Source organism: Psammomys obesus, unplaced genomic scaffold (assembly GCF_907164565.1).
Source record: "Psammomys obesus unplaced genomic scaffold, mPsaObe1.curated_primary_1811, whole genome shotgun sequence".
Lineage (NCBI taxonomy): Eukaryota > Metazoa > Chordata > Mammalia > Rodentia > Muridae > Psammomys > Psammomys obesus.
This window is the reverse complement of record NW_026596120.1, coordinates 17,678,175-17,695,863: the sequence shown is the minus strand read 5'-3', so window position 1 is coordinate 17,695,863 and position 17,689 is coordinate 17,678,175. Positions and strand designations below refer to the sequence as shown.

At 40.2% G+C, this 17,689-nt stretch overlaps 1 protein-coding gene across 4 annotated transcripts in view; it reads right to left on the bottom strand.

The window, feature by feature from the left end:
• Positions 1-17,689, bottom strand: part of Qrich1 (glutamine rich 1) — a 47,994-nt gene that overhangs the window by 27,429 nt on the left and 2,876 nt on the right. For all 4 annotated transcript variants that reach the window (XM_055629914.1, XM_055629915.1, XM_055629917.1 and 1 more), the window contains 2 exons: positions 8,528-8,857; positions 923-1,957 (listed from right to left, as the gene is read on the bottom strand). In XM_055629914.1, the coding sequence (XP_055485889.1) occupies positions 923-1,957; positions 8,528-8,836 (1,344 nt within the window). In that variant the 5' untranslated portion in view covers positions 8,837-8,857. The remainder of the gene's footprint in view (positions 1-922; positions 1,958-8,527; positions 8,858-17,689) is intronic.

The following is a 17,689-nucleotide window of genomic DNA, read 5'->3' as shown; positions in this document are numbered from 1 at the left end:
TTTTTTTTTTTTTTTTTTTTTTTTTTTTTTTTTTTTTTTTTTTTGTTGTTGTTGTTGTTGTGCTGCTATTTATTTCCCTTCCTTTGTTTTCTGAGGCAAAGTATCATTATATAGTTCTGGATGGCCTGGAACTCAGTTATCTGCCTGCCTCTGCCTCCCAAGTGCCAGCATTACGGGTGTACCCCCCCCCCCCAGCACCTTTCAATAGACCTACTAAGAGGTATTTCAGGGCTTTTAATTTATTTATACCATACTCAAAGGTAACTAAAGAAAAAAAAAAAAAAAACCTACCTCACAAGCTCTTTTCCAGGAGCTTACTATTTGTGTGCTAAATTAATAGTGCAACTACAGTTGTTAATATAAGTGGCCCATGAATCACATATAACAATTTGGGGTTCTTCCATTCCTCATAGCATCAACTTTATCCATCATAAAATATATTACTGGGCTGAAGGGATGGTTCCATTGGTTAAGCACACTGGCTGCTCTTCCAGAGGACCTAAGTTCAATTCCCAGCACCCACATGCTGGCTCACACCTGTCTGTAACTCCAGTTCCAGACATACATGCAATCAAAACACCAATCAATGCTCATATAATAAAAATAAATTGTAAAAAGGTATTATAAAGAAATATTCTAGGGATCCTACCCAACCACTCTCTAAAAACCACAGAAAAATCACTGGTCATCTTGTTGAATTCCTCTTCCTTGCCCCAGACACTATCTTTTTTTTTTTTTTCCTCCTGAGACAGGGTCTCTCTGTGTAGCCTTGGCTGTCTTGGACTCGCTTTGTATATCAGGCTGCCCAACACATCGTTAAGATAATCATGATGGAATGAAATAATTCAGTCACTATAGAGGCGAGTTCTGTTACACTGGAACCCAAGAAAGCAAAATGCCCTACAGATTAAGTCTAACTTACTGAACAAGTAACCTGGAGCTGTTGCTGCTGTTGTTGTGGTGGCGGCGGCGTCTGTTCTTGTGTAGTTTGCTGTTGCGGCTGCTGCTGTGGGTCCCATATATGTACAGTCTGAGCCGTATTCTGGTACGTGCCTGCTACGGCCTGCACAGCCACTGGAATGTGGATGTTGCCATTCATGAACTGTGCTGGAAAGAGAGAGTTTGCAAGGGTCTGCACTACCTCTTCATGGGAGTTTTTCACTACAGATGTGGTGCCCACCATCTTCTCTTTGTCATCCTCCAGCTTTACAGCTGCCAGGGCTGTGGGTGAGCCACTGACATGAACTGCATTGTAGGCTTCCTGGGGAATGGCAATGTGGGTAATGCTCTGCTGCTGAGGGTCCCCCCGGGGCTGCGCAGAATAAACAGGGATGGTCCAAGTTTCTCCTGTGGGGCTAGTTATGGTCCCAGTGGCACTGTACAGGTGAGCACTGTCTACTGTCAGTAAGTCTGGCCTCAAAGACACGTAACTCTGTTGCTGGCCCTGTGGAATGGCCAGCACGGTGGCCACTGGCTGCCCTGAGATGGCGTAGGATACGGTGATGGGCATGTCCACTTTGCGTTTCTTCACTGGCTGAAGGACACTGGCTGTGCCAACCCGCCGTTCCCCTTCCCGGGGTGAGCCCTGCTGGGATGGTGGTGGGGAAAGGGCACCCACGGTCTGGATTTGAATCTGCTGACCCCCAGCAAGAGACTGGCCAGCCACCAGCTGAGCCTGGATTTGCTGATGTGGAATATGCTCCTCGGGGATTTCTGCAGCCTGGATCTGCTGGGCCGCCTGCACGTGCTGCACCTGGATCTGGGCTGCTTGCAGCTGCGAGGGGCTGGGGCTCTGCAGAGATGGGGTCTGGATGGAGGGGGCAGCTGACTGTGGTGCTTGGCTCTGGATCTGCACCTGGACCTGGATGGGTTGCTCAGCAGGCTGGTGAACGGTGAACTGTGGGGAAAGTTGCTGAGCTGAGACCTGTTGTGGAGACTGTTGTACCTGCACCTGTACCTGCAGGAACAAGATTCACCAGTGAGTAAAAGCAGGCAGCATGAAAACCCAGCTCCCAAAAGAAAACTATTAGGCAGGACCCTATATAAATGTGAGCAAAGGGGACTGCAGTCAAAACACCTCAAACCGTAAGAAAAAAATTTCAGCATCACATTGAATTTACTGTGAGGTACATCCATCCCAGACAAGATGATTAACAGGGGTCTACGAAAAAAATAGTACAACTTTGTTCACTTTTAATTTGAAATGTGCCCCTTTGGTTTTTTGCACATTAGTAGACTGGTTGAAGCATATACTTAAGTATTTATGTACAGTACATGGACATATATGCAGGCAAAACACCTATACATATGAAATAAAAGTGTTCAATCATATAAATTAAAATTTTACATAAGGCCTGGAGAGATGGCTCCGTGGTTAAGAACACTGGCTCTTCTTGTTGATGACCCAGGTTCTACTCCCAGCACCTGCATGGTGACTAACAACTCTCAACTCCAGTTCCAAGGATCCCAATGCCCTCTTTGGACCTCCATAGGCATCAGGCACAAACACAGTATACAAATATACATGCCGGTAAAACATCTATAACTCATAAAGTTTCCAAAAGCAAATAAATAAAACAGCTGGCAAGATGGTTCATTGGGCAAAAAAGTCCTTGCTGCCAAGCATAAATATCTTTGAGTTCGATTCTTGGTACCTACATAGTTGAAGGAAAACAGACACACATGTGTATGCACACACAAAAAAATAAAACTTAAAATTTAATAAAAAATAGCATTCTGAGCTAGGCGGTAGGGGTGTGCTGTGCACCTTTAGTCTGAGCACTAAGGAGGCAGAGGCAGGTGGATTTCTGAGTTTTGAGTTTGAGGGCAGTCTGGTTTACAGAGTGAGTTGCAGGACAGTGAGACCAACATAGAGAAACCCTGTCTCAAAAAACAAACAAACAAACAAACAAACAAACAATTCTGTATGGTAAAACTGGCATGGTTCTTAGGACTACTTGGAAAAAAATTTCCTTTACCTACACTAATGATCTGTATTAAGAGTTGGTGTTAGCCAGGCATAGTAGAACAAGCCAGGAGTTCCAGAGATAGATGTAACTACGAAGTATTTGCTCAGCACAATACAATATAATTAGGTTCAATTCTAACACCTTCACAAAAGAAAAAAGGAGATTGGGCTTGAGTCAGAACAGTGCTTAAGTGCAAATATTTTCAGAATATGATCCATTTGCTATTTTAGTTTCAGTTACAAAGGTTTCCTTTTGCCTCTCTGTAATATGTTTCCTCTTCTTGTTTCCTGGTGTGTTTTGAGCAGTAGAAAGAATCCAGGGCAAACCTTCAACATTGACTCTACCTTTTACATTGGTTATACCCATCAAGTATACACATATACCACAGAGTTGTAGGGAAGGGAGGAGTTCCTTCTGGCCCCAAGCTCCCAGAATAATGACTTGTGAGACTCAAAATTTATTTACAGATACCTAGGCTAAATTGCCAAGCTCCTCCCTGACTATTTAAGCTCATAACTTAAAATAACTCTTTTACAGTAATCTATATTCTGCCATGTAGCCGGTTACTTCTGCTCAGGCACCATGTGTCTGTCCTCTCCTGTACCTGGCTCTATCCCAGAATCCTTTCTACCTGTCGGATGTCCTACCTTCTATTCTACCCTTTCCAATAGGCCATAGGTTTTTTTAATTCAAAGGCAATGTATCCACATAATACAAAAGATACTTTTTTTTTTTTGAGGCAGGATCTTACTACATAGCCCTGGCTGTTCTGTAACTCACTCTGTAGACCAGGCTGGCCTTGAACTCAGAGATCTGCCTGCCTCTACCTCCTGAATGTTTGGATCAAAGACTTGTACCACCACACCAGGCCTAATTTCTTTTTAATAATCACTTCAAATTGGCTGCATAAGTCTGGAACAAGGTGGAAGGCAAAAAAGGGCTCCACAAAGTTGTCCTCGGACCTCCACATGCGCTCCATGGCATTGTGTACCCATACATCATGCATGCCCACATGTGCACGCACGCATGTACACACACAATTAATAAGTAAATAAAATCCTTTTTTGTTTTGTTATTTTTTGTATGGATGGGTGTTTTGTCTACATAAATACCGATTGTTGAATCTTCCTAGCACTGGAGTTACAAATCGTGTGAACTGCCATGTGGATGCTGGGAATTGAACCTGTTCCCCTTAATCAATAATCCTCTTTCCAATTCACTAACAGTTATTTTAAATTATAAAATGTTCAACTGCACTTAACACCTTACTGTGCTATACATCATTAAAAATTTTGTCAGGTCGAGTGTGGTGTCACATGCCTTTAACGAGAGACAGAGCAGGCAGATCTCTGTGAGTTCGAGGCCAGCCTGGTCTACAGAGCAAGCTCCAGAACAGCCAAGGCTACACAGAGAAACCCTGTCTCAAAAACACAAAAATAAAAGTTATTTATCCATTCAATAACATTCCTGTTTGATGATCATCCATTCTCAAAACAACCATCGCCTCCTCAAGTTCTATTTTTATAGCTTCTAGGGACAAAGTAGTAGGGCATATACACAGGACACACAAGGCTCTGAACACCTACACAGAGAAATAAATACAGATCAAGAAACGAGCACATGTAGTCAGGTGCAGCAGCATGTAACTGCAGCACCACGACTTGAGAGCCTGAGACAGGAAGAGAACTATAAAATTTATGTCAGCCTGGTGGGGTATATACTGAATTTTTATTTCAATGAACATCACCACCACCAAAGTATAGAAACTAGCATGTACATAATAATTATTAAACTACTAGCCAATGTTAGACTCTGACATCATTAAGAAATAAAACTAAATAAAATGTTTTCAAGTATTTACACACAGTTTTACTTTAATTTTTAAAAGATTAAATTACCATATCAAAAGTATATATGTGGGAAAGGGGAGATGCATTAATGCCACTGCACACATCTGCAAGTAGTAGGTCACCAGTCCCTAAAGTTGTATTTTGGCACAGAGCTGTCATCCTAGCTACTCAGGAACCTGAAGTAAGCAGATCCATGCAGCTTGGCATATAGAAGGAATTCAAGGGCAACTCAGGCAACTTAGTGACAATTTCTCTCAAACTCAAAAGTTAAAACAAGCCAGCACGGTGGCACATGCCTGTGATTGCAACTGGCAGACCTCTGTTAGTTCAAGGCCAGCCTAGTCTACAGAATGAGTTCCAGGACAGCCAAAGCTATACACAGAGAAACCCTGTCTCGAAAAAAAACAACAACAAAAAGGTTAGGGATATAGTTTTGTAGCATAGTGCTTTCCTAGCATGCACAAGTCGAACATATAATGTCTAGCAGAAAATAATATATAGTTGTAGCCTCAGCTGTTAATATTTTCTAATCTTTTTGTTTAGTTTGTTTTTTTGAGACATGGTCTCTCTATGTCTCAAAAAAATCCTGTAACTATATTCAACAGATAATTTTCTTTTGGTCATTACTACCTCAATGTAACGTTCAGACTGTATTAGAGGGACAGGTGAGATGAATCAGTGGGTGAGTTTTTCTCGTGCATGCATGAAGACCCGAGTGCAGAATTCCAGCAGCTATGTGAAAAGTATGATATGACATGTAATTCTAAACAGGGAGGCAGTAATGAGATCCCAGGGTCTCACTGACCAGTTAGTGTAGCCCATCAGTAAGCTCCAGATTCAACGAGAGAGTATCACAGGGAGGAAAAAAAAAAGAGGTGTTAGATGATAGGCAAACATCAACCTCTGGCCTCCTGAGGGTACGTGCACAAACATATCTCATACACATAAATACTGTTTTGGATAATATACTTAATCTTGACAAGATTTAAAGAATACAGGAATATATGTGTAGGTTTACATGCAAATGTCATTTTATATAAACTTTCAAGGGATCCTAGAACTAATCCCTCCCAGCTTTGGGAATGATTGTTATATGTATGCTTTAAGATGCTCAGTCAACTCCCAATCTTTATGTCTCTGGCAGTGGAGCCTTCAAGTAGCCCTCAGATCTCTGCTTAGTAAATCCAGAGAAATGTTCTATCTTTCCCAACAGTTCTCTCCTAATGAAACATTTTCTTGTCACCTTGTTCTGTATCTGTACTTTATTTTGGCAAGTTCTCAGATTCATGGTTTTAGCCAAGACAGACCCAGAACTCACAATCCTGCTTCCTCCTTTCAAGAGCTAGAATTACAGCTATGTGTGCCATCACAGCCAGACACCTTAGGGGTTTCCTTTTGTTTTCTTCTGGACAGGATCTTATTTTGTAGCCTCAGCCTTCCTCATGCTTCAGAATGCATAAATTATACTCGAGTTGCCTGTGGTTAAAATTAGTGAGGGTTAAAAACATGTTAACGTGTGTTTTGTGTAATATATGAGTGCACATGTACCACCATACATATTCAGAGAAGTCAAAGGACAACCTTGGGGAATCAATTCTCTTCTTTTGATGCTAGTCTTTATCACCTCACACTGTAAGGAATTGTCTTAGTTTTTACATTCACTAATGAGAAAAATGTTCCTGGACTTGGTGATACATCTGCAATCCCAAGCACTAAGAAAGTTGAAGCAAGAGTATGTTTTGAGTTTGAAGATAGGCAGGCCAACATGGACTATAACACTGTCTCAAAATAAAAAAAATAAAAAAAAAGTAAAATATAAAGAACAGAAGAAAAAAGTGTGTTCTCAGAATCCTATCTTATGAATTATTTTATTTCTACCTCTTTTTCTCCTCCCCATTCCGTCCCCAAGATGGGGTTTTTCTGTGTAGCCTTAGCTGTCCTGGAACTTTTCCTGTAAACCAGACTAGCCTCAAATTCAGAGATTCTCTTGCCTCCGCCTCCCTAGTGCTGGGATTAAAGGTGTGTGCTACCATCACCCAGCACTACCTCTTCTTTTATAAACATGAGCTTTAGGAAAAATGTTGTTAATACTAAAATGATGTGATACTAATGATTTAATAATGAATATCACCCAGTTTCAAAGAAAAGTCTATCCCACTCAAAATCTCAAGCTCTTGAATAAGTAGGAAGTTATAAGAAACTTAAGAGAATAATTTTCTTGTCCATTATCCCATTTAGTCTTCTATAATTGGTATGTTTCCATTTCTTACAGATAAAAAAAAAAATTAAAATCATGCCAATAACTAAGGTGTTAACAAAAATTTATAGCCAACCTCTAATTTCAGAGCCCAATTTCTCATAGTATTTTCCTTCTGACCACACACAGTCAAACCTTCTAGCTCAGACACATTTCTGCTCTTCCATTCTGTTTTTCATCTTTCCTATTATCTGGTGTAAAAAGCATTCAAAGTAAAATGACACGCAACCATAATACAAAGCCAAGAAAACTACTTGGAGACTGCTGTTTCACCTAAAGATCCTTAAAAAAGAAAAACCTCATCAGCCAATGTAGTCACTCCTCCATTTTGAATAAGCTTAATGCCAGTTAGAATTATCTGAAGCTAAGGTAGAAAACACCAATCTAAATTCTATAAATGATCAGAGATATTTGAGACCTATAAACTAAATGAAGATCACCAATACATTAAATTTTAATTTTAAAGCAAGTTCTGAATTCTGCTTTCCATAATAATGAGACAAAACGTTTCCTGTGCTTTCTTCTCAGACTGTCACAGAAAGAAGGAAAGGCTCAGTCACATGAAGCTGTCACATTCAAAGGCAGTGCTAACCTCTACTTTTCTGTACTGTTCAAGCTCTCTACAGCAAACAGCAAGTGCCTGCAGTCTTTACAGTTTACAGCAGCTGAAGATATTTACAGTCTTTTGGGGTGCACTGTGTGAAGGTATGTCTCTGTATATTCAATTGTTAATTCTGTACCAACAGAGAACTATGGCCTATCACTGGTCCCATATTTTACAAATAATCTGTTCCTACATCACCTGCCTGAAGCAATCTAAAACTGTATCTGATTGGATTTAGTAAATAGCTGAGTAAAAAATGGGAAGTGGATGTTCCTGGCAGAGAAGGGGATGATGGGAGATCAGAGGTGGTAAATTCCCCAGGGACATGGGAAGGAACAGATGTACAGGGCTGAGCAGAAAGGTTAAGAACTAGCCAAGTGGCAGGTCCTGGACTAGAATAGTTAAGTTAGATGAGCCAGCTGAGTCTGCCCAGCTAAAACACCTAAGCTTTAAAATATTAATAAGACTGTGTTTTTATATATTCTGCTGGCTGGTGGGCCTAAAAAAGTCCCACTATATCAGTCCACATTAAATATCAAAGATTCCCCACCTTGGTAAAATAACCTCCAATATTTCTATGTTCTATGTTTGTTGTAACTAACCTAAACGATGAGAGAAAATAAAAGGTTATTAACAGGCTCCAACTACGTTTCCTCTTGCCAGGCATGGTGGCACATGCCTTTGATCCCAGCACCCGGGAGACAGAGGCCGGCAGGCCTCTGTGAGTTCAAGGCCAGCTTGGTCTACAAGGCAAGTCCAGAATAGCCAAGACTACACAGAGAAACCTGTCTCAAAAAACCAAAAGAACAAATAAAAATAAAATAAAAAAATAAATGTTTCCTCTTACCTGAACCTGCTGTGGCTGCTGAACCTGGATCTGCTGTTCTTGCTGAGTTTGTGGTTGAACACTGGTTGTAACTGGACAAGCAAGTTCAAGCAAAGACCCAGCCACTTCAGTACTGTCTGTGTAAATGCAGTTCCCACCCTGCTGGTACACCATGGTGGTGGTAGCGGTCTGCTGGAACTCCTGAAGAGCTTCTGGTCCCTTAGAAGCTAGTGAGTCCAGAAATTCCTTCATCCTGTGTTGCGGGACAGACCTCGCCTTCACTCGGATGTATTCTTCAAATGAGATGGTGTTCTCCAGAGAATTATTCATATTGCAGAGTCCTTAGGGTTCCTAAAATTAAAATGTATAATCAATATTTTACTACTGTTAGCATATTGCTTTTGTATTTTTTTTGTTAATTCATTGGGGTGGGAGCATGCACATGCCAAGGTACATGCGTGTGGAGGTCAGAGGACAACACACTTGAGTTGGTTCTCTCTTTCCACCATGTGGGTCTCAGATCATCAGGCTTGGCAATAGGTAGCTTTACCTACTAAGCCACCTTGCCAACCCTATTGTTTTTTATCTTGAAATATATAAATGCAATGGCAAAGAGAATGGAATATATTGGAATATATTATACACATATTATATATATATATATATATATACACACATATATATACACATACATACATATAACTTTCAAAATAAAGTTTTATTATACCTTTCTCTCTCCCCCCACAGGTCTTTTTGTTTGTTTTTTAATAGGATATCACTATGAATCCTTGGCTGGCCTCAAACCCACACAGATTCACCTACATCTGCCTTAGAGTGCTGTGCCCAGCCTCTGTCAGGTTTTTGTTTTTGTTTTTAATGTTTAGTGTGTGCATAAGACAACACAGGGGCACACATGCCATGACAATTGTACAGAGGCAGAAGACAACTCTGTTTGCTCTCGCCTTCCACCTAACACAGATTCTGGGGATGAAAGTCACAGGCTTACACAAGTACTCTCACCTGCTGTAACACCTCACCAGCCCCTTTGCCCAGTCTGTACTAGAATTCCATGTAGCCAGACTGGCTTTGAACTTAATCCTCCTCCAGCCTCCTGAGTGCTAGGATTACAGGTATAAATCAGTATAATATGCCCATCTTCCTTCAACATTTTTTTTCTTTTGGTTTTCCAAGACAGGGTTTCCCTCTGTAGCCTTGGCTGCCCTCAAACTCAGACATCCGCCTGTCTCTGTCTCTGAGTGCTGACATTAAAGGCACGTGCCACCACTGCTTGAGCCTTCAACATTTCTTTCAAAAGATAGCACGTGTATTTTTGGTTTGTTTGTTTTCAAGACAGGGTTTTTCTGTGTATCCTTGGCTGTCCTGGTCTTGCTTTGTAGACCAGGCTGGCCTCAAACTCACAGAGATCTGCCTGCCTCTGACTCCCCAAGTACTGGGATTATAGGTGTGCGCCACCATGCCCAGCTGCCTTCAGCATTTCTTAAACCAAACTATCAAACTAAAACACAATTTAAACATACTTCTCAGGACCTGGGAAACAGATGCAGGTGGATATCTAAAATTCTGAGACCAACCCATTCTACATAGTAAATTACAGGCCAGTCAGAGCTACAGCATGAGAGCCCGTCTCAAATAAATAAAAACTGTTCTCTTACCTGTCACAGAAAAGACTACCAAACAAAGGGAGGGAGCTAGGACTGCTCCTACTTACTGACATGTTTTTGTTTGGTATTTTTTGAGACAGGGTCTCACCATGTAACTTTGGCTGGCTACCTGGCCCCTACTGACATATTTTATTTCCATTACTATTTGTATGTCCTAGTACAGAGTTATTTATGTATGCTATCTGGCAAGACCTAAAAGACAGAGAATGTGTTCTTAATCTCCCATCAGAAACACCAAAAACCTACTGGACTTAGTGGTGCTCTCCTTGTTTTCCTAAACACATGTAATCCCAGGACTTGGCAGGCTGAGGCAAGCGAATCCCAAATCAGAAGCAGTGAGAACTACATACTATATATACTGAACCACCATTAAGAGGAAAGGAAAGGGAAACAGAAAAAAGGACAAAATCAACAATTTCATTTTAGCGCCCACTGCTCACATTCTTTTGCAGCCTGGCTAATAAAAGCATAGCCTCTAGAGCCATATTGCTTGATTTAAAATTGCATTCTGACATCAACTATTTCAACTTTAGGCAAACTAGTTAACTTCAATTTTTCTCCTATTAAACAGAAATAAAATAGCACTTACCTCAGTGTTAACATGAGCAAGAATATGTGTATGTACAGTGCTTGGATACAGGCACCACCAGAGAAATGTTGACCAATTTTATTAAAATAACTGGAAATTGGGCTAGAGATGGCTCAGTGCTCCGGTGCTCAAAGCTCCGGCTGGTCTTGCAGAGGACCAGGATTCAATTCTCACAAGCACCTTTATCTACAATTCTAAGTACTGACAACCTCTTCTGGCCTTTGTGGCACCAGGCTTGCATGTGATACATGTAGGCATGGTACATGGGTACAAACATTCATATCCACAGAAAATACATTATAAGGAACTGAGCAGTACCTTAAATAACTAAGTCACTACTAAAAATCAGAAATTGATTTTGCACATTTTTTTTTTATCAAGTATCTATGACAAAAATGACCTGGGCCTAGTAATGCCTCAGGAGGCCAAATCAGGAAGATCCTGAGTTTAAGACCAGGTAGGGTTACATCTTTTGATGTTGAGGATATAGCTCAGTTGGTAGAGTTCTTGCTTGCCTAGCATGCCCTGGGTTTTGTCCCCAACACTACATAAAATGGCAAGATGTGGCAAGTCTGTAACTTCAGCACTTAGGAGAGGGAGTCCAGAGAACCAAAAGTTTGAGGTCATCTGCAGGACCAACAAAAGCAACTGATAGACTTTCAAAACAAAAGAGCCAACAAGATGGCTCAAGGGTAAATATGTCTGTGTTCAGGACCTGTGACCTGAATTCAGTCTCCACGACATATGTGATGGAAGAAAAGATATGTAGAGTTTTACTCTTCCCAAGATGTGTACTGACAATTCATTTGGGAAAAGCAGTACACTTCTTTTTCTTGAGTTAAACATGTAATAGAAAGAATCTTTTTTTTTTTTTTTTTTTAATTTTATTCTTAAGCAGGGTAGTGGTGATCTTCCTGATTTGGCCTCCTGAGGAATTACTAGGCCCAGGTCATTTCTGTCATAGATACTTTGATGAAAAAATGTACAAAACTGATTTCCGAATTTTAGTGGTGAGTTAGTTAAATGATGGAACCAACTCCCACAAATTGTCTGCTGACTTCAGAACACATGTCCTGGCACACACGCACACAATAAAAAATAAATGTAAAAACGTTTAAAAATAAGCCAACAACAACAAAAAGCACAATCACCTATAGACACTACGGTGCCTGACAAGACTTGCCTTTGCAATATCCTTTCAGGCAGCAAAAAGCAGCCACAGTTGACAGAGTAATACAAACCAAGTCAAGCTTCTTGCCAAAAAGGGCTCTCAAGTTGTCTCAAATGTCTAGAAAAGTGATTTGTTCCTCTGAGCCATCAAGAAAGAAACACTTAAGTTTCTCTTTTACTGCTGAGACTTTCTACCTTATGCTACAGATTTCAGGTTTGTGGGTAACTGGATACTTTCTTCCATCTGACTCAAAAACTCCTAGGAGACAAAACTGTATAAAACTGTGTCCCACTCCTCTCTAAATAGCTCAAATAGGAAAGGTGCTTCTTAAATACTTTTAACAAGAATTAAGAATTAATTAGGGGGCTGGAGAGATGGCTCAGCAGTTAAGAGCACTGACTGCTCTTTCAGACAACTGGGGTTCAATTCCCAGCACACACATGGCAAGTCACAACCGCCTGTAACTCCTGTTCCAAGGGACCAGACACCCTCATAGACACCTACATGCAGGCAAAACACCAATGTACATAAAATAAAAATAAATAAATAATTAAAAATAATTAATTGGAATTCTTTCTTGCAGGGCTGAAGAGATAGCTGAGTGGTTAAGAGCATTTGCCGTTCTTCCAAAGAATGGAGGTTCAAATCTCAACACCCACGTTAGGGAGCTTATAACTTCAGCTTCCGGGGATTCAATGCCTTCTTATAACCCCCACTGACACTGGCAGACACATACATATGCAAATAAATTTTTCCCCCCAAGACAGGGTCTCTCTATGTAATACTGGCTGTCCTCAATCTCAGAGATCTACCTGCCTCTGCCTCCCAAGTGCTGGGATTAAAGGCATATGCAGCCACCACTGGCTAGTTTAAGAATAAAATTTTTTTTTAATTAAAAAAAAAAAAAGATTCTTCCTATTCACATCTGTAACTCAAGTAAAAAAGTGTACTGCTTTTCTCAAATAAATTGTTAGTACACATCTCTTAAAAAAAAGATTGATTTATTTATTATTTATACAGTATTGTGTCTGCATGCCAGAAGAGAGCACCAGATCTAGATGGTTAATGAGCTACTATGTGGTTGCTGGGAACTGAACTCGGACCTTTGGAAGAAGAGCCACTGCTCTTAACCTCTGAGCCATTTCTCCAGCTCGTTAGTACACATCTTGGGAAGAATAAAATCTCTACATATCCAGGGCTAACAGTGAAACCAAAGAAAAACAGATGGTCTTCTGGCTATTACTTTACTGATATTATTAACATTTCTGTAGGGTACTATATAATATACAAATTATATTTGGATGCTTTAAAACAGAACAATCCAATAACAACTCTTTCTAATAATAAACATACTGCGAATACTTTTCTCCACAAATACCCAACAACAATGGAACTAGAGAGATGGCACAGCAGTTAACCGAGGACCTGTGCTCTATTTCCAGCACCTGTGTCAGGGGACTTACAACCAACTTAACTCTAGTTCCAGAGGACCCAGTGCCCTCTTCTGCTTTCTGTGGGTACCTGCAGTTGAGACAAGGTCTCCCTATGTAGCCTTGGCTAGCATGGAACTCTATGTAGAGCAAGCTGGAGACCCGCCGGTCTCTGTCTTCCATGTGTTGGGATTAAAGGCAAACACCACATCTGGCTCATAATTTAAAAAGGACAATGAGACAAGGAAGAAGAGCAATGGCAGCAACAACACAATAAACCTTTATCTCATAGAAACTCAGTATTTCCAGGCCAATGCAAACCTGAAAACTATCCATTACGCTACAGTATCCCAATGAACCAAAGTTCATCAAGGTAGCTTCAACCTGACATACAAATAGTGCTTTGGAAAACAAAAAACAGTATAACAAATTTTTCCAAAAGTTTACTTCTCTGTCTCTGTGTGTGTGTGTGTCTCTCTCTCTCTCTCTCTCTCACACACACACACACACACTTTTGTTTTTTGAGAAAAGCTGTCATTCTCTGTAGAGTTCTGGCCTGCCTGGAACTCACTATGGAAAACAGTCTGGCCATGAAAACTCAGAGATTTGCCTGCTTCTGTCTCCTAAATGCTGAGAGTGCTGAAATTAAAGGTATGTACCATCATGCCCAGCTTGCTTATATACTTAAAAGCTTTACCTGTAATGTCGTGTTTCTCCGTGTATTTTTTTGGCGGAGCTGGGAATCAAACCTAAGGCCCTGCAGATACCAAGCAGGTATTCTACCACTGATAAAAATCTTAGTTCCTAGGTATTATTTTAAAACAATACCGTGAGCCAGGCTTAGTGGTGCCCATCTTTGATCTCAGCACTCAGGAGGCAGAAACAGAAACAGTAGTTCAAGGCAAGCCTGGCTTACACATGGAGCTCCAGGACAACCAAGACTACACAGAGATGATGCCTAAAAAAACCAAAACAAAGCCAGGCTGTGGTGGTAGTGCAGAACTTTAATCCTAGCACTCCTGAGGCAGAGGCAGTTGGATCTCTCTGATTCTGAGTTCAAGGCCAACCAACATAGTAAATTCCAGGAGAGCCAAGGCTACAAAGAAACCCTGTCTCAAAAAAACAAAACAAAACAAAACAAAAAAGTTGATTTTTCAGTGAAATTCCACTGGTATTTATAGAACCACAACTGTTTTTGAAAAATATGTTAATCTAGACAATACAACAAACCTGAGATAGATCAGCCTGGCTCAAAAAAAATTATTATTTTTTTTTAAATTAAGAAAAGTGTGACAAAAATGGAATGAGGGGGTATGTCTTGCCCCAATGCCACATACAACCTTGAAAATATTTCATAACAAACATACATTAGATGTACTTTAAAAAAAAGGTAACTCATACAATTTTACTTATTAGAAAAAAAAAGTAAAAAAAAAAATCAACACCAAAAATTAGCTGACAAATTTGTTTCTTTCTGTGTAAAAGTCTACTGTATTTTCCACAACTTTCATTAATGGAAAGATATTTAATAAGTCATCCTTCTTTTGCAGTGGTTATACTGCAACAGTGAGACAATTCTTTTTGAATAATAGGCTTTTCCCTAAAAATCTTCAACTCTTAACAAAATCATCAAGCACCAAAAATTTTACAATAATGAAGAGTGTTAAGTTCTTCAAGATGTAGCCCACAACACACAAGGGCACTCCTGAGGCTCCATAATAGATAAACTACCTTCCACCAACACCTAGAGACAAAAGACTCCTAATTAAGCCAAAGAACCAGGTGAGAAGCAGAAAGAAATTAATTATAAGACTTCTAAAAGCACGAAGCTTTGGGAATAGTACCCCCATTATCTGGCGGTCAGATGAGATTCATCATAGAAAAAGAAAACACAGCAGAACCCTTAGTAGGTAGAGTCAGTAAAAAAGCATTTGCTTCTAAACACCTCAAGTATAGCTGCTTTGCAGGACAATAAAGACAAACCAGCTCCAATCAACAGATCCAAACCACTTTCTATATGCTAATTATCTGCCTCAAGCTACTCGGTTTACTAGAGCTATAATTAACACAATGCCTGACACAAGTTTAATATTCGAGCTACTCTTATCACTAGAACACAATGGTACTCCTGGAAAGATCACTCAAAAACCATTTCCAAGGGTACTTCCGTTAATTTCTTTTTCTATTTAGGTAGTAAGAGATGATTCTAGTACTCACCTTCTTGAGTTATTTATTTCTGCCTCCTTGGATTTGTTTTTTGTTTGTTTGACTAGTCCAGTATAGCAGTAAGAGAGGGGAAAGTGTGTAACAAGGAATTCAAACTGTGGCTGACTGCAAACAAGATAACTCTCTACCTTTGGTTTAGCCAAGTTTTGTTTTTTTTTTTAGGTTTTAAATTTCTAAGAATATACATAGCCTGAGTTGCCTCAGTCTTGCCTACGAGACTCAAACCTCTCTTAAAGTACCTACTCTAAGAATGGTTCTTCACAGCTTAGTTTGATTTAAAAATCTCATTTTCACATTTAAAAAAAACTAATTTTAGGAAGCTAGTCATGTTTGTTATAACTAAGGTAAGGAGTTATTGCCAAAGAAGCAGAGTGGAAAACCTAGTTCTATTCTTTTTTTTTTTTTTTTTTTTTAATTTATTATGTACACAGTGTTCCCCCTACATGTAGGCCTGCAGGCCAGAGGAGGACACCAGATCTCATTATAGATGGTTGTGAGCTACCATATGGTTGCTGGGAACTGAACTCAGGACCTTTGGAAGAGCACCCAATGCTCTTATCCTCTGAGCCATCTCTACAACATCCCTAGTTCTATTCTTCCACCAAGTTTGTCGGGGTCACTCATCCACGCCTTTACTGGGAAGTCCCAAATTTAAGGACCTTTTCATCATGGTTCTATTTTTAAACAACACACATTTTCAACCACGAATTTAAAATACATATTCTTATCAAATACAGATGGGCTCTAAGTTGGTACAGCCACTTACACTGGCTAGTCAAGTTGAAAATATCCCTTCCTGGCTGCAGAGATGGCTCAGAGATTAAGAGCACTCACTGTCTGTTCTTCCAGAGGTCCTGAGTTCAATTCCCAGCAACCACATGGTGGCTCACAACCATCTATAGTGAGGCCTGCAGTGCAGGTAGCAATGCAGCTAAGTGCAGGTAGAAATGCAGCTAGAGCACACACGTGTACGTGTGTGTGTGTGTGTGTGTGTGTGTGTGTGTGTGTGTACCCCTCCGATAAAAAACCTTGCAACCCTAACCTTAAATGTATGACATTCAAATACATACAAATGTTCATAGTAGCACTAATATCTATAAACTAGAAGCAATTTAGATGTTTACCAACATGAAAAAGCATGGAGTTGCAACCAAACAGTATAATACAGAAATGGACATCAACTACCACAAACTGCACACATAAAAAAGGATGACAAAAGCACAGCGAGTTTCATAACAGCCAGATGTACATAGTAAGATCTTGTTTTGAAAACAATAATCATCATAAAGCAAAATCCCATGTGTATACACAGAATTCAAAACAAAAACTGTGTTTAGGGACACAAAGGTGGTTAAGAATAAAGACAAAAGACAATATTATCAGGCTGAAGAGACGGTTCTGGAGTAATTAAGTGCACTGGCTGTTCTTTCTAGAGGTCCTAGGTTTAACTCCAGGAACCCAAAAGCAGCTCACAACTGGCTCCAACCTCTTCTGGTTCTGAGGACCCTGCACACACGTGGTGCAGATAAAACACCCATACACACATTCAAGAAAGAAAAGAAGGGGTTACCCAAATCAGAAGAGTGGTTTAGTGGTCTCCAAAAACTGAGGATGCTATGAGAAGGAATGGGTACAGGGATGATGGCATTCTATTTCTTAGAGGTAGCTACACTAATCTGATCTGTGAGCAGTGTGCATAAATATTTCACAACTGTGAGGGAGGGTTTTGTAGTGTGCTTGTTTAGCATGCACATAAGCCCAGGGTTTGATCTCCAATCCAGAGAATGGGCTTGGTGGCAGCACACCTATAATCCCAGCATATGGGAAGTAGAGGCAAGAGGACCAGAAGTTCCAAGACCATGTTCCTGGGCTGGCAACAGGTCAGCCCAAGATTCCAAAAGGCTGTTTCAAAGAGAAAAAACACCTTTCTAACACATTTCATCAAACTACAGTTCTGCCTTAGCCTAAAGTGAGTCCAAAGAGCCATTCCTTTTCCCCCTTGAAGAAAGCAAAAATCTGTATCATTTCGTCATGCAACCAAGGCAATTTAATAAGACAAATCACAACAACCCAGAGGCAAAGAAG